The 23,828-nt window shown below is 34.4% G+C and overlaps 1 protein-coding gene across 3 annotated transcripts in view; it reads left to right on the forward strand.

Annotated features, from left to right (window-relative positions):
• CSMD3 (CUB and Sushi multiple domains 3) overlaps nucleotides 1-23,828 on the forward strand; it is a gene marked incomplete at both ends in the record, with an annotated part of 1,109,686 nt that overhangs the window by 568,271 nt on the left and 517,587 nt on the right. For all 3 annotated transcript variants that reach the window (XM_082600704.1, XM_082600705.1, XM_082600706.1), the window contains one exon: nucleotides 6,208-6,320. In XM_082600704.1, the coding sequence (XP_082456830.1) occupies nucleotides 6,208-6,320 (113 nt within the window). The remainder of the gene's footprint in view (nucleotides 1-6,207; nucleotides 6,321-23,828) is intronic.

Raw genomic sequence — 23,828 nt, forward strand, 5'->3', positions numbered from 1 at the left:
AACATATGGTTTTCTCTTCTTTGCTGCCTTCACAGATTGGCCAGAGTAAAGTTTATTTTCTTTAGTAAACAGTATTAACTGAACAGTTAACGCAGCAGTTTATAACTTCTTTTCTTCTTCATATTTTTTCTAGATTGTTCCCCAACTGAGTAGTTGCTGCTAAGATTTGAGTAGTAATCTGTCCTTACCAACCTTCTCCCTTTCTCCTAATTTGAGTTAGGATAACCAGCAAGAGAGCAAAGGCAAAGGATAGGACCAGGGGACAATTTTTATCGGCCCTTGGATCCAGGCCAGTAAATTTTGAGAAAATTTCAACAGATAGAAATTTTAGATAGGAAATAATGGGGACTCATCTGTTTTGTGGATACAACACTGCAGTTTCTCCCAGCTCATCTTTAGAGGAAAGACTGTGAGCAGTCTCTTCTAATGGGTCACCCAAGCCCCTGGTTCTTCCACAGTTGTGGAGGGTGGTAGATAGCTGCTACTCCTTGATGGGATGGGTCATCTTCTGGTCCCCAGTGTGCTTGCTCTGTCAAAGGAGCAAAGTCTGCTGGTTGCAGAATCCCCCACGGTAGCTTGTGCACATCCCCAAACGTGGGTCTGTAAAGTAAAAACACACTGTGTAGTACTTCTGCAAACTTCTGGAAAAGAGGAAGCGAAGCTTTCACGTGAATAGGCTGGGTAGCTTCTCAATGGCATTAGCTTCACTGATGATCAGATAAGAAGAGCTGGTTTTCCACATATTGTGACCAAAAAAAAAAGTAGAATTATATGACTATTTGGCTTCTTTCTTGTGCTGGTATATTTATCAACCTAGTACTTTTTTTTCTTTTTTTTTTTCCAAGTGACTAGTGAAACTACTCTACATCCTGTCACTTTCATATAGGTACAGAGTATTTTATTCAAGTTCTCAACTCGTCCCTAAATATATCTCCTTATAGTTTCTGCTTTCCTAGATCCATAGTGTATGGATGATAAGAGACTTATAGTTTCTGCTTTCCTAGATCCATGGTGTATGGATGATAAGAGACTCATAATTTCTGGTTTCCTAGATCTATAGTGTATGGATGATAAGAGACTCATAATTTCTGCTTTCCTATATCCATAGTGTATGGATGATAGGAGACTCCTGGAGGTAGACTCTATGCTAGGACAAAGAGTAGACTCAGAGCTAGGATATGAGGATTACAAGCCTGTGTTCTCAAACAGGGCTGGTGATTCAGTACCAGCTAAAAAAGTCATGCCATCAGCCTTCTTTGTGGGGAAGTGTACTGATAAAGGGAAGTGATGATCTTTTAGATCATCACTTCCCTCTTCCCAGGAGTTTGTTTGAAGCAAGAAGAATAAAGAGATGTAGGGGGAGAAGAGCGAGCAGAAACAGCAAAGAAAGAAAGAAGAGGGCTCTGTGGACAAGAAAGTACCTTTAATTCTCAAATTTCCTTGTCCATTTTCCTCAGTCTTTCCTTCTGGCTTTCCAAATCATTTTTAACTTTACTCTTAGAATGATGTCCATCCAGTAAATACCAGCAATTAATTTGCTTATAATGTGGACCTCCTAAATCCCTCATAAATCTTGAAAGACTGTATTCTCATAAGTATTCCAAATGTGACAGAGATAGTAGTTGTTTAAGAACTGCAGGCAACGTTCCTGTCTTCCCATATTTTTCCATCATCAAAGCTAATCATGATCCTGCAGGGATTTTAGAGCCCAATTTACCCATGCTTACTCAATAGAAAAATCTTAAATTTGCAGAGGGTGGTTCATCTAGCTAGTATTCCAAAAGAGCAGAGCACTAGGAGGGAGACTTTTTATAATTTAGGGTCTCTTAAACTACTGTTATGTGGCCGTATGAACTTCATCTGGTCCACTTAATTTTGGAACTGCCATTTGCATCCCATCCTCATCACCAAATTGTTGGAGAAATATAATTAACAATAACATCTCCTGCCAACCCAGTCAAGCCTCTCCACAAAATGTAGAAAGAATGAAACAGTTTTAATATTGAATAAGCATTCACCTAGACTGTGATGGACATCATAGGCAATCTGCTAAAGAGATTGCAAAGAGAACTAAATCTTACCCTTTATATATCAGGCAGATACAATCCATTTAAATACATGTTAATTGACCTTATCAAAAGGGAAAATAGAACTTCTCCTATCTTTATGAAAAGCAGGAAATTAACATCATGAAGCTATATGCCTAGGCTTAAACTCCCACAGAAACAGGGAGACAGGGTGACATTTTCCTTGATGTTCACATTTCAAAGAGGTAACACTAAGGCCTGCAAGAAAGTCATTCATGTAGTGCAAAAAATGACAAGAGGCTTATTTAGCTTAAAAGATTTACATACATCTGTAACAAACATTATCATTTATAATTTCAAGTTTCATAAGAGAAATGCTAGAGAGAAAGGGGAATTTTTCTTTACCTTCTGATATTGGGGAAATGTTTAATCCTTTTTTTTTTTAGATTTATATTTACCCTTACACCACCAATGGGGTGGGAACTAGGTAGAATCATGGCCAATAGAACAAATTGGCAGTGGAACGATTAGTCTATATATGTTAGCTGTTCTTTATGAAATACTGACAAACTTATATGTGCTAGAGGTTTTGGACTGGTAAAAGAGTTCAGGATTGAGATGGATATAGGAGGGTATAATAAAGAGGAACAATTTAATCTCATAAAAAGGTGTCTTTTAATATTCACTATGAGATAGATTGTTGACATATTTGATATGGTATAGCTGATGCACATCCTATAGTTTTAAGCTCTCATGCCCATTTTATAATGGATTTACTTTACTTTCTTTCATGTCTCTGAGCTTAAGTCCTCACTCTTGCCCATAAACCTGTCTCTTTACCATAGCTCAAAAGACTAGTTCTTTTGAACTCATCAATTTGAAAATTGAAAGTTCACATGCCACAAAGTTTTCAAACGATAATGCGTATGTATATGTATATGAATACCTACAGATATACACATATGTTACAAAGGAGGATGTATGTGTTCGTATCTTTTACATTCTAATAATTTTAAATTTGCTTTGGCAGGAAGAAAGTGAATATAGTCTAAAATTCCATAATATCTTATAGTATCTTTATATCTCACACTATTCCTTAATATTATGCACAATCCCATAATTGAATCATAATATTTAACTGGGTTCATTTGTGATGGATTCCCATAAATTCTGTAATACTGGGCACTGCTGGCATAGCTGTATTGCTAATGCAGTCTGCTGATCATGTTCTATAGTTTTGGTGGCTGACCAGTGAGCAGGACATTTTGCTGCCATGGTGGCTTCAAGGATACAAGTCCTCCATGTTGCCCTCTGCTGGTCTAATTATAGTATAGCCTCCATCGAGGACACTCCTCTCTTAGGAAGGGAAACTTTATACCTTCTCTCCTCATGCAATTTTTCAGAAATCTTCACGGTTTTAGCAATAAAGTGGGTAAACACTTAAGAATTTCTTCTTTTAAAAACCTATTTTTTTAGTATGTAATTTAGAAGTCCTAATCATTATGGATATTTCACTCAGTAGTGAATCCATTTTTTTTTCTTCTCTTTGTATTCTTGACAGACTTCTCCGCTCAAGGTCTTATTTACCCATTTGCTTTCCAGCTTTATATGACCCTTGGCTTCGGTTCAAATATGTGACTAAAACATTATTGATGACAGAGGAAACATTAAGTAATTTCCCCTGTTAGGGTTATAAAATTGAGCATTGCTGAATGAGATTATTAATACATAGATTCAGTGATGCATTAGCAGAATATTCTTTAAAATAAAATTATTCCCAATACAACATACATGACATGACTAGCCTGACATCAGTATTGTGAAGGTTTATATTATACTCCTTGCCATTTTATTGTTTTGCACAGTGCTTAAATGTTTTTCACAATGTTTCTTTAGAACAAAGTTCTGTGAAACTTGAATGTCAAAAAGTACATTCCTGGTGTTAAAAAAACAAGTTAAAGATTTTTATAGATTCTTTTTTTCTTTTCAGTTTAAAAGGAAGTATAAGATTTTCAATGATCTGAAATTTAGTATCTTGGCACTGTTGGTGGGAATGTAAATTGATACAGCCACTATGGAGAACAGTATGGAGGTTCCTTAAAAAACTAAAAATAGAACTACCATAATGCCCAGCAATCCCACTACTAGACATATACCCTGAGAAAACCATAATTCAAAAAGAGTCATATACCACAATATTCATTGCATCTCTATTTACAATAGCCAAGACATGGAAACAACCTAAGTGTCCATCGACAGATGAATGGATAAAGAAGATGTGGCACATATACAATGGAATATTATTCAGCCATTAAAAAGAAACAAAACTGATTTGTAGTGAGGTGGAAGGACCTAGATCCTGTCATACAGAGTGAAGTTAGAAAGATAAAATCAAATACAGTATGCTAACACATATATATAGAATCTTAAAAAAAAAATGGTCCTGAAGAACCTAGGGGCAGGACAGGAATAAAGATGCAGACATAGAGAATGGACTTGAGGACATGGGGAGGGGGAAAGGTAAGCTGGGACAAAGTGAGAGAGTGGTATGGACATAGATACACTACCAGATGTAAAATACATAGCTAGTGGGAAGCAGCCACATAGCACAGGGAGATCAGCTCAGTGCTTTGTGACCACTTAGAGGGGTGGGATAGGGAGGGTGGGAGGGAGATGCAAGAGGGAGGAGATATGGGGATATATGTATATGTATAGCTGATTCACTTTGTTATAAAGCAGAAACTAACACACCATTGTAAAGCAACTGCACTCAATAAAGATGTTAAAAAAAATAAGAGGGCAAATACCTTTTTGGAAATTGTGGAAATGAAAAAAAAAGAACAAGGAAACGTAGGAAGTATCAAAGAATAAAAAGATAAGCAGACAGACATCTAGAAATGACAAGGAATATGAAATAGGTGCAGAACTTTCTAGAGCAGAAAGAGGCTCCAGTTCCTAACCCTGTCGTCCCTTCTCCTAAATGCGTGAAGCTACTGCAGACAAAATGTCCCTGTACCAACAGGCACATGAAGAGATGCTCAACATCACTAATTATTAGAGAAATACAAATCAAAAGTACCATGAGGTACCACCTCACACCGGTCAGAATGGTCATCATCAAAAAATCAACAAACAATAAATGTGAGAGACAGTGTGGAGAAAAGGGAACCCTCTTGCACCATTGGTGGGAATGTACATTAGTACAGTCATTATGGAGAACAATATGGAGGTTCCTTAAAAAACTAAAACTAGAACTACCATATGATCCAGAAATCCCACTCCTGGGCATATATCTGGAGAAAACCATAATTCAAAAAGATACACACACCCCAGTGTTCGTTGCAGTAATATTTACAGTAGCCAGGACATGGTAGCAATCTAAATGTCCATTCACACAGGAGCGGATAAGAAGATGTGGTACACGTATGCAATAGATTACTAGTCAGCTTTAAAAAAAAAAAGAATGAGATCATGTCATTTGCAGCAACATGGGTGGACATAGAGATTGTCATACTGAATGAAGTAAGTCAGACAGAGAAAGACAAATATCGTATGATGTCGTTTAGATGTGGAATGTAAAAAAAAATGGTACAAATGAACTTATTTACAAAACAGAAATAGAGTCACAGATGTAGAAAACAGTTTATGGTTATGGGGGGTGAGGACGGGGGAGGGATAAATTGGGAGATTGGAATTGACATATACACACTACTATATATAAAAAAGATAACTAACAAGGACCTACTGTATAGCACAGGGAACTCTACTCAGTACTCTGTAATGACCTATATGGGAAAGGAATCTAAAAAAGAGTGGATATGTATATATGTATAACTGCCTCACTTTGCTGTACAGCAGAAACTAACACAACATTGTAAATCAACTAGACTGCAATAAAATTTTAAAAATAAATAAATTAAAAAAAATAAAATTTAGTATCTTGCCTCAGGGATATGAAAGATCTAACCTAGTTAAACACATAAAATAGTACTTGTTTATAATAAACCTTGATCACTAAATTATGTTGTTTGTTCTGTTATAACAACACAGTCTTATAAGTTTATCTGACAGTTGTTTGCTTCTAGCCAAGAAAGTATTGAGAAACACATCTGTCTCATAATTTGCATACAGAGGGTATTTTAATAATCCATTTCTCCCTTCTCTGTCCATCTATTTTTAGGCTGACTGGAAGCTTTGTGCCAGACTTGATAGTAAGCATGAGTAGCCAAATGTGGCTGCACCTTCAAACAGATGAAAGTGTCGGATCTATTGGCTTCAAGGTTAACTACAAAGGTAATGATAAATTGCTACTTTGGGAAATATGTTATCTTAATAAAACCAGAGAATACTTTTAAATTTAGGTTTAATTGTATCTATAAAATAAAAGTTTCCCAGCATATAAGAATGTATTTCAACAAAATACTTGCCTCTTTAAATTAACTATACATGTTGATTTCACTTTTCTTTAAATAAAATTGCTTTTTTTTTCCCTTTAAAATGTGTATATTTTGCATACCTAATCTCTCCTTCAGTCCACTATACAATGCCTGTGCTGTAGACGCTCTGGACTCCTAGCCTTTCCCAGAATAGACAATGTGATTTTATAAACTTTACACAAATTGACTGGCAAAAAATCTACTAATTATTAAATACTTAAATACAAAGTAAAGACTTAATTTCTTAAAGAATCCAGGGAACCAATTATTACTATTTTTATTTTTATTTTGTAATTCGTCAGTGTATCTCTCAGATCAAATACATGGTATCAGTGTTCAGATTATCAACTCCTATGTAAATTACAGATCACAAAAGTGTTAAATTGCTACTGCCCATCCCAATATTGATAGTTTTGCAGATTAATGATGAATTACATGTGTGTAACATAATCTTTTGTTTTAGTTCCATTTATAAGAGATAGATGCAAACATTGTGAAATCATATCTTTGACACACAATTAACTATTTTTTTTATTAATTTATTTATTTATTATTTTTGGCTGTGTTGGGTCTTTGTTTCTATGTGAGGACTTTCTCTAGTTGTGGCAAGCGGGGTCCACTCTTCATCATGGTGCACGGGCCTCTCACTATTGCGGCCTCTCTTGTTGTGGAGCACAGGCTCCAGACATGCAGGCTCAGTAGTTGTGGCTCATGGGCCTAGTTGCTCCGTGGCATGTGGGATCTTCCCAGACCAGGGCTCGAACCCGTGTCCCCTGCATTGGCAGGCAGATTCTCAACCACTGCACCACCAGGGAAGCCCACGATTAACTTTTTAAAAGTCAAATAGAGACAGTGGATATACAGGTATACACACAATGTACATATTAGAAATGCAATTTTGAAATTCTGACTGAAAATATGTATATGTTATTAAGTTAAATTCTATGCTTTAAAAGATAAAAATGTGAAAGAGACCATCACAAAGTTATGCTGCTTGAATTTATTTTTCTATTGTAAAAGTCATTATTCTCTATCTTATCAATTAAACAATGGATTATTAAGTAGACAGAATTCTATTACTTGCATAATAATAATTTTTAAACAGACTTTATTTTTTCAAACATCGGCTTGCCATGCCTTTGTATCCTGGCACGGGGAAATGAATGCATGATGTTGTCAGGGAGACAGGACACATGCATTCTGTTTTTAACTTGAGACTAAATTTGGTACTATATTAATTTGAATAGTTCAGGAAATCTGTATAAATATCAGTTTAAAAAAATAAAAAGGTTATCCTGATTATGATTTAAATATATTCTTCCTCCATTTAAAATCCACATCTATCCCCAGTAAATAAAACAAAGTTACAAAGTTTAAAGAATGCTCAGCTTCTGTTGCAAGTATCTATGTCTTGATTGTTTTCTTTTTCCTTACTTTTCCCCTGTAACTTATATTCCTCTTGGTTTTATTATTTTCTTCACCCTAAGAAACTTAAACTGTTAGAAAGTCTGAAGTGATTTAAACCTTAGAAACTGTATTAATCATTAACGACAATGCTTCAGCAAAGAACGCAGTTATTAAAGCTCACAGCTTAAAATGTTTCCAGACTTTTTATTGCCTAAAGATGAAGTCCAGAAGCTCCACAGATCTTATCTTCTACCTTTTTTCTCCCTACAATCCAATTTTATAAAACAATCCATAATTCTCTGAACCCAGCAAGTTGTTTCACACTTCTCCTTACACTCAATAAATTCTATCTGGATCCATATTCTATTTCTAACTCAGTATCACATCACTCATGCCGTGAGACAATGTTCAAATATTTCTTCTTCTGTGAAGCCTTCCTTAACTCCCCCCATTACAAAAGAAAAGATACTCTGTTTTATAAACGCTGTATCATATATACTACATAACCAGATGAAATGCATCCTATTCATCTTTATATTTCCATTAGCAACCCCCTGCTATATCATCATAGGTAATTAATGATTGTTTAATAAAGCTGAACAAATGAGTTGACCTATATAATATGATGTAATACAGGGTAAAGTATGTCCTCAAAAGTTTCATTTTCCTACTGTGAAAATCATGTTTTTGCATCCTCCATAATATAAAACCTGAGCTCAAAGTTGAAGTAGGGTTCATTTTGAGAAGTTTCAAATTTTGATGTGCAGATAGCTTTACAGCTTCGCCTACTAAAAATAATTTTCATAATTACCATGCTCTCTGTTAAGTAGTCTGTTGGTTCTAAAAGGAACACCTGCTAAAAAAACTTTCCAGATTTGATCTAAAGATATCTTTTTCTTATCATCTATAGATTTTGCATGAGATAGCATTAAAAGTGGATCTCCTGTAAATTAAACTTGTGTTTTATTGTACATTTTGTCTTTGAGAGTAAGAGAGAACTTAGCTGTAAAACCACCTGGTCATTTTTACTCAAAGGTAAATATTTAGGAAATTTAATTTTTTTCTATGGCTATAAGTCTCTTCATATCTTTTCCTGGATTAATTTTGATTATTTATATTTTGTTAGAAATTTTTCTAGGATCTAGATAATAGTTTTCAAATATATTGACATTTCATACATAGTTTATTTTTTAAAAAACTTTTCTTAAAAAAATTAGTAAAGATATCTTATCCAAATTATTTATGACATAAATTAATTCAAAAGAGTAAATATTTTTTCTCACTCTGTTTGCCAGCATCTGCTTTTTTGCTTGCCCAGCAGTCTTTCCACTTTCTTCTAAGAGCTGAACTACTTTAGGCTTGATGAACTTTATCTCTTCCACTTCTGTATGGCTCTATAGGTTTGGGCTGAACTAATCAGAATTCCTTTTGATATGGTTAACAGTTTAGGATCTGGGGCAATTGATACAGATTCCAGGTGAAAGAAAATCTCTTTTTTGAAGTGGTATATTAAGGGTCATTTAACTTGGTGCCTACTGGTGGTGAACTTCTGTTAGCAGCAGAACCAGCAGATGGAAAAAATGAAAAACAGTATTTTAGAAAAAATTGAAACTCCTAAGTGCCTGAAGGGAATACTAGACCTTGGTTTTCCAACTGTATAAGGCTATAAACTTTTCCTCATTTAAGCCATGGTGAGTTCAGTTTATGTCACTTATAGCTAATTAAGCCCTGATTAACACACTTGCCATCTCTTTGTTATTTAATTCTTTCAACATAGAAAAAAAAGGGAAGATCTATATTACAGTTCAATGCTTGCAGAATCAGATATATTTCTTTCTTTATTTTATTTTTTTTTTCTTTTAGGGTGGAAAAACACCATGGATGGGTCCCAGGGACAATGTGTACTCATAGAAAGGAACAGTTATATTTGAGAAAGTAATATTCAATACATTCTTTATTTTTTTTCAGGAAAGGAAACATAGAAATATTAGAGTTCTGTAATCACCTTCTACTAATAGTGTACATCCACAATGGGCAACATTCTTTATTAATCTTAGGACCCATGCCTTACTGCCATTATTTATGAATTAAGTTTTGGTCCCAGGTGTTTTTTTTTTTTTTTAAATTCTCAAATCATATCAGGAGATTGATTGAGATGTTTTGAAAATAGCATCAGTTCCTTGGTTCCTACATGGGTAATTATGACACTGAGACATAATCTTGTTTAGTTATCACTGAAATCATGTTGCAGGATAATGGTAAAAATATGTAAATTGTTTTTGATTATTTTCTCTTTCTTAAGATTTCTGTTATGAATACTTCAGAAATTGACCCACATATATACAGTCAGTTGATTTTCAAAAAAGGTGCTAAAGAATTCAATGGGGAAAGGATATTCTTTTTTTTTTTTATGAGTAATACTGAAACAATTGTATACCCACATGCCAAAAAAAGCAAAAAAAAAAACCCAAAAACAAACAAACAAAAAAACCCCTCAACCTTCCCTTTACTCACACAATACACAGAAGTTAACTTGAAATGGATTATAGACCTAAATATAAGAGCTAAAGCTACAAAACTTTTGGGAAAAAAAAAAAACTAGCAGAAAAGCATAGTTAGCTTGGCTTAAGGAAAGTTTTCTTAGCTAGCAGACCAAAAACATATTATATGCTATGGACTAAATGTTTGTGTCCACCCCGCAAAATTCATATGTTGAAGCCCTAACCCTTAATGTGATGGTATTTGGAGGTGGAGCATTAGGGAGGTAATTAGACTTAAATGAGGTCATGAGGGGGAACCTACATGATGGATTAGTGCCCTATAAGAAGAGACACCAGAGAGCCTGCTCTCTCTCCTCAAGTACTCACAATGAGAAAAGGCCATGTGAGTAAACAGAGGGAAGGTGCTTGCCTGTGAGACAGGAAGAGGGTCCTCACCAGAACCTGACCATACTGATCTTGAGCATCCCAATAGAGAACTTGTATACAGAGTATATAATGAATTTTAATAACTCAATAATAGGATAAAGAAAATAATCCAATTTAAAATCGGTAAAAGAACTGGCCATCCACTTGACCAAAAAAGAGATACAGATGGCTCAAAAGCATTTGGAAAAAATGTTCAACATCATCATCATAAAGGCAATGCAAATTAAAACCACAAGGAGATACCACTATATACCAACTGTATGGTGAAGATTAAAAGTATTGACCTGCCAAGGAAGTGGAATAACTAGACTTCACAAACACTGTTGGTAGGAACATAAAATGTTATAATAACTTTTGAAACACATGCCTACCATATGACCCAGACATTTTGCTCCTCGACATTTTCCCAAGGGAAATGAAAGCAAATGTCTACAAAGACTTGTATAAGTATACATAGCATATATATTTTTAACAATCTCCCCAAACTAGAAGAAATTTAAATATTTATCCATAGGTGAATATATAAACAGAATAGGGTGCTACTCATCAATAAAAAAGGAAAAAGCTATTAACATATGCAAAACATGGATAAAAATAAAAATGATCAAGCTCAGTGAAAAGATCCAGACCAAAAAAAACCAAAACAAACAAAAAAACCCCAGTAAATCCGGGGCTTCCCTGGTGGCGCAGTGGTTGAGAGTCCGCCTGCCAATGCAGGGGACACGGGTTCGTGCCCCGGTCCGGGAAGATCCCACATGCCGTGGAGTGGCTGCGCCCATGAGCCATGACCACTGAGCCTGCGCGTCCGGAGCCTATGCTCCGCAACGGGAGAGGCCACAACAGTGAGAGGCCCGCGTACCGCAAAAAAACCAAAACCAAAACCAAAAAAAACCAGTATATCCTGCATGATTCTATTTATACAAAATTCTAGAAAATGCTAACTAAAACTCGTAGTAACAGAAAGCAGATTATTTTTGGGGCATTGGAGGAATTGATTACCAAGGGGCCAGAGAAACATTTTGTGTTAGATAGATGAATGCTCATTACCTTTGCTATGGTAATGATTCATAGGTGTATACATATGTTAAAATTAATCAAACTGCACCTTTTACATATGGTCAGTTTATTGTTTGTCAGTTACACCCCAATGAACCTGTAAACAAATTTCTGTGCTAACATTACCAAGTAATGTTTCAAAATGAGTACTAATATAAGCTGTTTTATTTTTAATGGTATTATTATTTTGAGAGAAATAAGAAAAAGATTATGAGGAAAATGTTTTGATAGTTTTTGACGAGAGGGCAAGAACAATGTTTCATTTAAAATAGCTTTAAGTAGAAGAGAATAGTATATTCTCGGAATTTATTTTTGAAGTGCTTAAGTGGTTATACTTTGCAGATTTCAAGTTTTTCTTTTTTTTTATTTTAAGTAGGTTGAGGTATTACAAACAAGAGTGTCAGTGATATAATAGAGATTATAGCAAGGTAAATTTATACCCAAGGAACAAAAGAAGTGCTGAAAATTGCATTCATTTTTCTGTTTTTTCATTAAAACATTTTTAGTCTTAAGAAAGGTGGTACAAAGTAAAAATTCGTTATAATCAATTACTTATTTCTTAATCCTGCTGGTACCTGCCTAAGAAAACCTGACTTGTTCTTGTGAGGGACTGAGTTTTATTTAAACTGAACACATTCTTTTTTTTCTCCAGTTATATGAGATTTTAAAGTTTTGTTCCACTTATGTGATTTTTTCCATCTCTTTATTAGGATATTTCTCCAAAATCACCATTCATAGAATCCCAAGATTAAGCCTTGTTATATTTCTGATTCGAGTCAGTTAAAAAAAGAATTAATCATATAAGGATATTTATATAGTGGAGATATACAATGGTATCTGGCAAAAGAGCTAATGGTATGTGTAGGTTTTTGTCCTTTTAGTTAGTACAGTGAAACAAAGATTCTGAACAATCCATCATTATACCCCCATAGTACTTACCACAATTCAAATGGATGGTCCAATAAATATATCAAACTGTAATCTGCAAAAAAGCTCACTGAGATTAATGCTAAACCAAAATGGCTTTCAGTATTAAAGAGTTACTATGTTATTAGCAATTGATTCTTAAATATTTAATTTTAAAACTATACTTTAAAGCAGAAAACTAATGATGAATGAATGATAAATAAAGATATTTAGAGACTTTGTTAGAAATTTATGAATCCCCCAAATCTTCTCACGTATTGTATTTCTTAGTTTTCCAGTGCTATAAAATCAAATTAGTGAAATAAAATTATGTAAGGCAAAGTTATATCATTTTTTTAATTTATAAGTATTTCCTATTTCCCCATATCCTGTTCTTTAACTCAAGTGAATTCAATTTAATGAGATCAAAGTCATCTAAAGAACATATTTAGATGATGATTTGACAGACTCTTAAAATGCACTCCGTAAATAATGAAAATAATTTTTAATTACACTGAAAATAAGCTTTTTAGTTTTTTAGGAACTAAATTATTTGTAATATACAAACATAATATTACCGTGTTACAGAGATATATTTCAGTGTTTGTGTGATTAGATTGGAATCTAAGTTCATTTGTGTAAATAACTATTTTCCTCTAAGGTATGCCATATATATCACTGATTCAATACTTGCTGAAAGGAAAGTTTATCTTTAAAACAACGAGCTTGGACAAAATAGTCTCTGCATTTACTTTGAGTTCTAACATTCTTTTATTAGATTTGGTAAATTAAATATTGATATGTTTATTATACAGTCCAAGAATATTACACTCAATATTCCTTCCTTATAGTAAACTGATATGCTATCAGCGGGACATGCTTTGTGTGAGTTCTCAAGATAAACTCCTCTCTCAGAATTTCCTCCAGATGTGACACCTTTCTATCTGGTGGTGGTCTGCTAACACAGAACCAGTGAGCCCCCTTGGATTTTCTCATTATTGTGTCTTTTGAGATATTTCTTCTCTTCATATCATTTTCATTTTCTTTAAGAAATCTTGTAATCTGTTAAAAGTGTTTCTCTTTCTTGGAAAAACTACTAAGTAACACATAGTATTATATGTGGGATTTTCATGATAACATTTCAATCTGCCCTCAGAATAAAGACAGCTTTTAAGTATGACCCATGGAAACTTTACTTGAATAAGTATTATTATTTTCATTGTTGCTTTTTATTGGCTTAAAGGATTTATTCTATTTTTACATTCAATACATCAAGTTTCTTCAGAAAACTACTGCTCCTAAAATATTCAATTTGACTTTGTTTATCACAGTCTGCTGTGAGGACTAAGCTTTTTGTTTCTATACCCCCAGAATGAGAATGAGTGGCAGTAGAATATTAAAAGTAATGTCTATTTAAAAATATTCATTGAGTTTCAACTATGTGCCTAGGCATCATGAAGAGGATAGGGTACATAGCAAAAAATAAGAGACTAAGTCACTGCTTTCAGTCTAATGGGACAAAGACTGACAGTTAACAAATAATTATAAAGAGTGCTAAAAATGAAAGAGAGAATGTGCTTTTGGGAGACTGTAACAAGGCACCTAATGCAGGCCTCAAGGAAACCTTTCCTGAGGAAGTGAACATGGACTGAGACCTGAAGCTGAGTAGGAGTTACTGAGGCTGGAAGCTGGACAGCATGACCAGTGTGTATAGATGACAAGTTATATTTGAGGAGTTGTTAGAATTCCTGGATGTGTAGCAGAAATGGAAAGAGAAAAAGCTATGGTGTAGTCCTGGATAAGACTGGAGAGATGAGAAAGAGCAGGTCATGCTTTGCTGCAAAAGACACATATGAATCTGTGAGACTGAAAGATATTCATTTTCCCCATGGGAGCAAAAGATCATTCCACCCACTCCCAGGTAGACAGCTTTTCCAATTTTCCCCTTAGGACAGGGACTAGTATTTATTTAAATAATGGAATTATAGAACATTGGAGTTGGGAGAGGCTTTTGAGGTAATTGAATCAATTATACTCATTTCCTCCAAGATGAGGAAATTGAGTCCCATAAAGATCGATTTTTCTCACAGTCACTATAGGTAGTGCCTGAGCCCAAAGTGGAACTATGAGCTATTGCTTCTGAGAGGGTCACTTTCCCCTGCACTACATTGCTTCACACTTCATATTTCTCCATAGGTCCAAGGTATATATAGTTGGCTGATTGACAAATACACTTTTGTAGGTTGTACAGGGCCTTTGTCAGATAATCTATAATCATCACAATTTCTAATCAAATTAATGTGTCTTTTCCCTCAATGCCAGTAATAATTTAATTTTATACATATTATATTCATGGTTATTCATTGTATCCACCCTAACTGGGGAAGATATTTCAAATCAAAGTGAAATATCAACGCAAGTAAAAGAATCATTGGAGACTAAAATGTTTTTCCTTATCTGTTATAAGCAGAAGGTAAGATGTGAGATATGTGAGGTATTTATATTTTAGAACTTGATCTTTAATGGCAGAAGAGAATAAAGTTATTTGTTTGATTAAATAAAATCCCAATGTTATTTTTGCTTATCTCAACTGAGAAAGAAATCTTAATTAAACCTATCAGAACTAAAACTATTCAGAATTTTGGAATAGTGCCAATCTGACTATGTGCAAAGAGGTACCTGTTTATATAAATAAATTGTTTTCTGAATGTGGTACTATATCATTTCTTGGACACAGTGGTAATCTTAACCATTCTCAAACTCATTAGCTTATACAACAATTATTTATTTTCACAAGTCTGTGCGTAGGCTGACGGTGTGCTGATCTAGGCTGAGTTTGAATTCATGCATCATTCATTCTTCTGACACCAGTACCCTAGACCAGATATGGTGTTTTCTTGACAATGACAGAAGTGCATAGGATAAAAATTCAACCATACAGACATGTTTAAAGATTTCCTTGCTTCCTGTCTGCTAAAATTCATTGGCCAAATCAAGTCAATTGGCAAGCCCAGATTTAAAGAGGTAGGAAAGTGAATTCCGCCCAAAAAAGTGGGAGAAAAGAGTAAATGTTTTTAAACAATCTAGTTTGCAACAAGTGCTAACTCTCTCTCTCTATTTATACATAAAAGTACATATACATATATAGGCAAAAGGTATACACACACACACACACACACACACACACACACACACACACACATATATATATATATATATATATATATATATATATATATATATATAACCTGTGCTTTTGTCTGTACCTGGCCACCACCAACCAGATGACTAATGAGTGGTACAGAGGTGACCGAGCCTGGTGCCAGCATTGTCCCCAGATAGCTCCCCAGGAGGAAGCTCAGCACCACAACAAAGCCCAACAGGAAGACAATCCTCGGGAAGGTCAGGAATATACATAAACACACACACACGGAGACACACACATACATACATACATGGTTGACTCTTGGACAACACGGGTCTTGAACAGTGCAGGTCCACTTATACAAGGAATTTTTTCATTAATAAATACTATGATACTACACAATCTGTGGTTGGTTGAATCCACAGATATGAAAACGCAGATACAGAGGAACCACGTATATGGAGGAACTATCTACACAAAGTACCAACTATAACTTATACTTGGATTTTTTTACTGCATGGAGGGTAGGTGCCCCTAACTCCCACGTTATCACTGGTCAGTTATATATCTTCTGCCCTCAATAAGAAGACAGTTTAGTTTGGAATAAAGTCACATATGCTGATTGTTACAGTGGTCTAAACAAGATGATACAGAACTGGACAAGGGATGTTACTTCTGAAATGAAAAGTTAAGGATGAAGTGGGGATTGGAGTTAAGAGTTCTCTCTGAAAAGGGAAAAAGAAAACACACCTTAATGACAGTAGATAAAAGAGATATAGCAAGAAAATATATAAAGAGATGGAGGTGCTCATAGTAGTCAAAAACCTGCAAAATATTTTTTGGCAAGAAAATATATTTCAATGCTGTTGTGTATATTGTTCCTCACTGTAAATATCATGCATGTTTACCGAACTTAAATAACTCCCATGGTATCTTCATTTCGTGTCAACTTTTAACAGTAACATAAGAAGGTTGGAACATCTATAAAAATAATAAGACCTTCTATTGAAAGAAAAAATGGAAATATTTTGGCAAAATTTACCAAACGGATGTTGGCCATCAGGGCATTTCCCATGTTTAATAATAAGGTGTGATGATATTCAGGTGTTAAAAGCATGGGCTTTTGAGTCAAAATAGTGTTGAATTTAGGTTTGTTGACTTCTGAGTCAGACATAGTGTATATTTCAGGTTTGTTGCTTGCTCATTGGAGACCTTGGAGAAGTGTTTTAATCTTTTGAAGTCTCAGCTTCCTCATCTGTAAAATGATAAGAATGAGTTTTTACCTTAATGGAATGTTGTAAGAATTAATGAGAAAATGTACTTAAAGTCTTAATTAGACTTATATTTATAATATTATTATTACACAGAAAATATATCTATTATATAGCTACATAAAATACCACATTTTGTAAAGTTTTTATTTTTTCACATCATGTGGATTACTCAAAAAGATTTCTATCATACTCTGGGAAGTACACCATTTATTTAGTTTGTCTTCAAATAAGTCAAACATGGAAGAATATTTTAGTGTGATTAAAATAGAACCCAACTAGCAATAACAGAATTTGAAGTTAAAAATACATTATCGTTTATGATAGCACCTTCAAAAATGAAATACTTTGGTGTAAATCTAACAAAATATATATAATACCTATATGATGAAAATTATAAAACTCTGGTAAAAGATGCCAAAGAAGAACTAAATAAAGAGATATTCTATGTTCATGAATAGGAAAACTCAGTATTGTCAAGATATCAGTTGTTCCCAACTTGTTCTATAGATTCAACACAATCCCAATCAAAATCTCAGCAATTTATTTTATGGGTATTGACAAACTGATTCAAAAGTTTATATGGAGAGGCAAAAAAGAAAACAAAACAGAATAGCCAACTCAGTATTGAAGAAGAACAAAGTGAGAAGACTGACATTACTTGGCTTCAAGACTTATGTAAAGTTACAGTAAGCAACACAGTGTGGTAATGATGAAGGAATAAACAAATAGATCAATGAAACAGAATAGAGAACCCAGAAAAAAAATTCACTGATCTGTGCTAAGGAGCACAGGCAGTACAATGGAGCAAAGATGGTCTTTTCAACAAAAGGTGTGGAAACAACTGGAAACCTACATGCAAAAATAAAAAATAAAAAAAAGAAGGCACAGACCTTACACCCTTCACAAAAATTAACTCGAAATGGGTTGTCAACCTAAATGTAAAATGCAAAACTATATCACTACTAGAAGATAATGTAGGAGAAAATCTAGATAACTTTGAGTATGGTGATGACTTTTTAGATATAGCATCAAAGGCACAACCCATGAAAGAAGTAATAGATAAGCTGAACTTCATTAAAATTAAAAACATATATTCTGCAAAAGACAACATAAAAAGAATGAGAAGATGAGCTACAGAATGGTAAAAAACATTTTGCAAAAGACACATCTGATAAAGGACTATTATTTTAAAAAAACATAATTCTTAAAACTCAACAATAAGTAAATTAACAACTCATTTAAAAATGGTGTGTACCACTACACACCTAGTAGAGTGGCCAAAATCTAAAACAATGACAAAACCAAATGCTTATGAGGATGTGGAACAAGAACTCTCATTCACTGCTGATGGGAATGCGGTGTGGTACAACCACTTTGGATGACAGTTGTCAGTTTCTTACAAAATGAAACATATTCTTAAATATATGATTCTGCAATCACACTCTTTAGTATTTATCTACCAAAATGAAATGAAAACATATCCACACAAAGACTACATATGTATATTTATAGTAGCTTTATTCATAATTATCAAAACTTACAGCAACCAAGATGTTCTTCAGTAGGTGAATGGATAAATAAACTGTGATACATACAGTCAATGGAATACTATTCAGCCCTGAAAGAAAATGTGCTATTGAGCCATACAAAGACATGGAGGAAACTTAAATGTGTATTACTCAATAAAGGAAGCCAATCTGCAAAGGCTATGTACTGTATAGTTCCAGCTATATCTCTTTCTAGAAAAGACAACACTATGGAGATAGTAAAAAGCTCAGTAGTTGCCAGGAATTGTGCCCTGGATAGACCGAGCACAGAGGACTTTTAAGGCAGTGAACCTATTCTGTATGATACTATAGTGATAGATACATGTTCTTGCACACTTGTCAAAAACCATAGAATGTTTAACACCAACAGTAAATCTAATATAAACTCTAGACTTTAGATGATGATGTGTCAGTGTAGGTTCATCAATGTGGTACGTGGAGTGAGTGAGGCTGTGTATGTGTGGTATGGAGTAAATGGGAACTCTCTATGCTTTCCACTCAATTTTGCAGTCAACCTAAAACTTCTCTAATTTTTTTTAATTTAAAAAATAATAAGTTAAAAAAATGAAACCCAATAGTACTCCCAAAGATGTCTAGAAGTAGTTATAAAATGATAGTATTTTATATTAATAGAAGTATTTGAAATCTTTTTTTCTTAACATTTGTTTATTTAGGCTGCACCAGGTCTTAGTTGTGGCATGCGGGATCTTCCTTACAGCATGCAGACTTCTTAGTTGTGGCATGCTCTTAGTTATGTCATGTAAACTCCTAGTTGCAGCATGTATGTGGGATCTAGTTCCCCAATCAGCGATTGAACCCAGACCCCCTGCATTGGGAGCGCAGAGTCCTACCCACTGGACCACCAGGGAATTCCGGAGTATTTGAAATCTTTAGGTGGTTTTTCCCACTGATTGGTTTAATATTGTTTTCTAATTTGGTCTACTATTCAGTTTCCATGGTTACTTTCCAGGCTAGGGGGGAAAGAAAAGAAAAAAAAAAAACTTTCTAAGGGCATCAGTAGGCAGTATATTCTGGCCAGTACCCTCTACTGTCATCCATATTGATTGTAGGTTTCACAACATCTCATACTACAGTAAGTTTATTTCAGAGAAAAACGTTGACTCAAATTTACTTGAAAAAAAACACTCAAAATAATAATATTATCATTTCTGTTTGATATATCCGTTGTAGTAATAAGAGATGGAATATTCTCTCTCTCTTTTAATTCAATAATGAAATCAAGTCATCAGTTTGGGGCATTTTCAAAACAATTCCTCAAATAGAAGAAAATCTGTTTCTTCTGTTCCTTTGAAGAACAAGAGATATTTTGATTAATATTTTCATAAATATCTTGATTTACACTTTTTGAAATAACCGTGTTGTCTATGCTGACAGTTTTTCTGGTTCATAAATCAACAACTAATATTTGCACCCATCTGCATATGAAACTATACAGATATCTAACTATGTTAGGTAATTAAATGGACACCCTAAACAGGATGAAATAACTCATACAAATATAAAAATTCAAATAATACATACACTGTACAATAGAGTATAAAATAAAGAATTAAATTGGCAGCCAACATCTATTTACATTAGGCATATTTTTTTTCTTGTTTATGGTTTGTGTGCTGTGAAATTATGTGGGAAGGGAAATACCTTGCTTCTATTTAAGGAAAGAACCTACCAAAGCCTGGGAAAGTTTTCTGAATTTTTACACATATTTAAAAAGATATTGTATGATCATGACATTTGTGTATCTTTTTCTTTAGGAGGGGGGCAGTACAACATCTCCAGATTTGGTCAGAAAAGATGTATAACCTTCTGATTTTTGGGGGTTTTTTTAGCTTAAAATAAGAAAATTAAAGTGGAAACATAAAATACCAACTAATGTGCAAAGGCTGTTTACATGCTAAATCATCAGATCCAAAGCCACAGTTATGTTTAGGGTCCTTTTACAGAATAAGTTGGAAGGTCAATAAAAATGTAGGATGAGATTTGAAATAAGTTAAATTATACTGTCATCAGTCTTTACACCAGTGAATCAGCTAAAAATCCTTACCCATGAGTTTATTTTTCAAATAGCCCTGTCTTAGAATTAACAGACAAAGGCTTCTGAGGGAAACATTATGAAACAATGTAATATTCATTGCTCTAGGAATGAAGCCTAATTTTAAAATTAATTTAAATGTTTATTAACATTCAGGAATATATAACAGGATTTTTGGTCAAGCTCACACTGCCTCAAATCTGTTGCTCACAATGTGTTTTAAGGCAATACTCCCATCACCTTTTGATCTGAAGATAGGAGATCAAAGTCCAACTAAATGGAGAATGCAAGACATCCTACAAAACATGTCTTCTATAATGAGATTTGGAAATCTGACCTAGCCTAGATGATGGGATTTGGACAGCAACATACCAAAGATAAATGAAAACAAATAAATTATGTCTTTCTGAAAGACGTAAAATTCAAATTCTCATCACCTATGTCTCAGCCAATTTGAAGTTTATATTTAAAAGCTGATCCTATTTTCCTAAGAAAAATAATTTGCTGTAGTGTGTGTGTGTGTGTGTGTGCGCGCTCATGCACACAAGCATGTGTGTATGTATTCAATATTTGGGAAAATTGATAGGGGAAGAAAACTAAGAAATATGAGTCAATAAAGGAGAAAAATGTAATAATGATAAAAGAACAGTCACATGGGTTAGAACACTGTTTTGTTGTATCCAGTGCACTCCTTTTGATAATGTAAATTACAAGAGTATGGTCATTGTGCATACACAGTGCTGCTGTTATGTCTCCCATAGTTTAGATAAGGAGCCAATAGGAAAATGGAAATTGGACTCTCTTACTCTCTAAAAGATAAGCTGACTTCTGCAAATCTACTCTCTCCATATGTGGCTTACTTGGAACTGTCAGGAAAGGCACAGCATTAACATTGCTTGCACACCAATTATACACCAAACATCATGCCAGAAGTTGGAAATATATTATCATTTAATCTTCACGTATGCAAATAATTTCAGTATGTTAAGTGCAACTTTTAAATAATCATGTGACTTTGAGGTCCACTCAATTGTCAATAATAATCCGTGCATTTTGCTTGCCTCTAACTAGTTCTATAATGAAAAAGTCTATGTGAATATTTAAATATATTAATTTATTCACAAACATATTTATATAGCAATATTAAATATAAAAGAACAATGGTTTTAGTTTACTTCAAAAAAACCTTTAATTTATAAATTATTCTTTTTTTTTTTTTTTTTTTTTTTTTTTTTTGCGATACGCGGGCCTCTCACTGTTGTGGCCTCTCCCATTGCGGAGCACAGGCTTTGGACGCGCAAGCTCAGTGGCCACGGTTCACGGGCCCAGCCTCTCCGCGGCATGTGGGATCTTCCCGGACCGGGGCACGAACCCGTATCCCCTGCATCGGCAGGCGGATTCTCAACCACTGCGCCACCAGGGAAGCCCTATAAATTATTCTTAAGAATAGAAGTAAAAGCTAAGGAATTAGAAATTATAAATGCTTTATTTAGTGATACGTTAAATTATAATTTGTATTCTTCATCCATATATTCATTCAGTTAACATTTGTTCAATACTTCTAGCTTATAGATTTACATTATGAGAGTTGCTGTGGGCATGAACTCTTCTTTTAAGGCAATCCCTACCTTGTCAGATTAGAGGTAGACATAGACATAAACAAATAAAAATGCACTGTCCTGAATGTAATAATAGAAGCGTGTACTAATCACAATGGTAGCACAGAGGAGAAAGTTAATAATTTGACAAGGGACAAGGTATTAGGGCAGGCTTTAGATAGGAGGTAATATCAGGTCAGCAAAGTTGGAGATGTATGCACATCCTAGACAGAGTAAAGAGCATAGGCAAGTGTACAAGAATCCTGAAACACCTAGCTGAAAGGGGTCAACTACAAGTGGTTATTATTTCTGAAGCATAATGGTATGAAGGAAATGGCACCAGCAGATGAGACTAGAGATGACCTTTAGGCTATAGGTAGACTATGAAGGTATTTAAGTAGTGGGTAATATTCTATGATTTATATTTGGATAAGATTATTCTGATAATTGTATAGAAGAGAAATCAAAGGGAAACATGAATTAAGCTATCAATCATCCAGAAAAGAGATAAGCCCAAACCCAAAATAATGACAAAATAGCTTGTAAGAAGACGGTAGAATCTGGAGACCTTTCTGGGACAAAATTGGCAGACCCCGGAATCTAAACAGATGCTGTGAGAGTAGTGTTGAAATAGAGGGGATAATCAAAGATAACACCCAGCCTTCTGCTTGAGTGACTGGTGAACAGCTGTGACGTTAAGGAAATGTGTTTCAGGGAAGAAGGATCTGATGTAAATGTAGGGGAATAAAATACATTTAAGCTTGTTGCGTATAATTTCACCCTGAGGCATCAAATTGGAGCTATTAATATTGCAGCTGGAACTCAAGAAAAAGATCTTCACTCTTTATTTGGGAGGCTGGTTATTTAGTATGGGAGACTCTCATGGGAAGATTTGAAGAACAAGTAGTTACTATCAGCTAAAATGTAGTGATTATAATGTACATTAGTATGCTATAGAATAAGGTCCACAATCCAGAAAGGCATTTATAAACTCTTGGTAGATTTGGTGGTAATTAGGTAACTGGAAACTCAACAATGCACACAAGTGCCCCTGAGAAAACTGTAAGACATAGGATCATGGAGAGTCACCATGAGCAGGAGTAGACATGCTGTCAGATATCAGAAGTAAATGTCTAATGATGGGCTTGAATGCAGATAAATATATCGGTATGGAGCAGAGGGAAGAATTAAGGATGTTTGGGTTTTCATACCTGATGGCTTCTGTTTTATTTAAATTAGGAAACAAGGTGTGCTTAGAGCATTTACAATAAGAGGACAAGGGGATGAGGAGGGTACCAAGATGAATGTAGCTGTTCTAGCCTCACAACACCTTAGATCCAGAGGTCTAAGGTGTCCTGCTTTCTAAGATGTCCTGCTTTCCTGAAAGCTCAAACAAAATCCTCTCTTCTTCTTTTTTTTTTTTTTGCTTGTTGTTGTTGTATTCTGCAGAAA

Source organism: Mesoplodon mirus (assembly GCF_964341445.2).
Source record: "Mesoplodon mirus genome assembly, chromosome: 16".
NCBI classification, from domain to species: Eukaryota; Metazoa; Chordata; class Mammalia; order Artiodactyla; family Ziphiidae; genus Mesoplodon; species Mesoplodon mirus.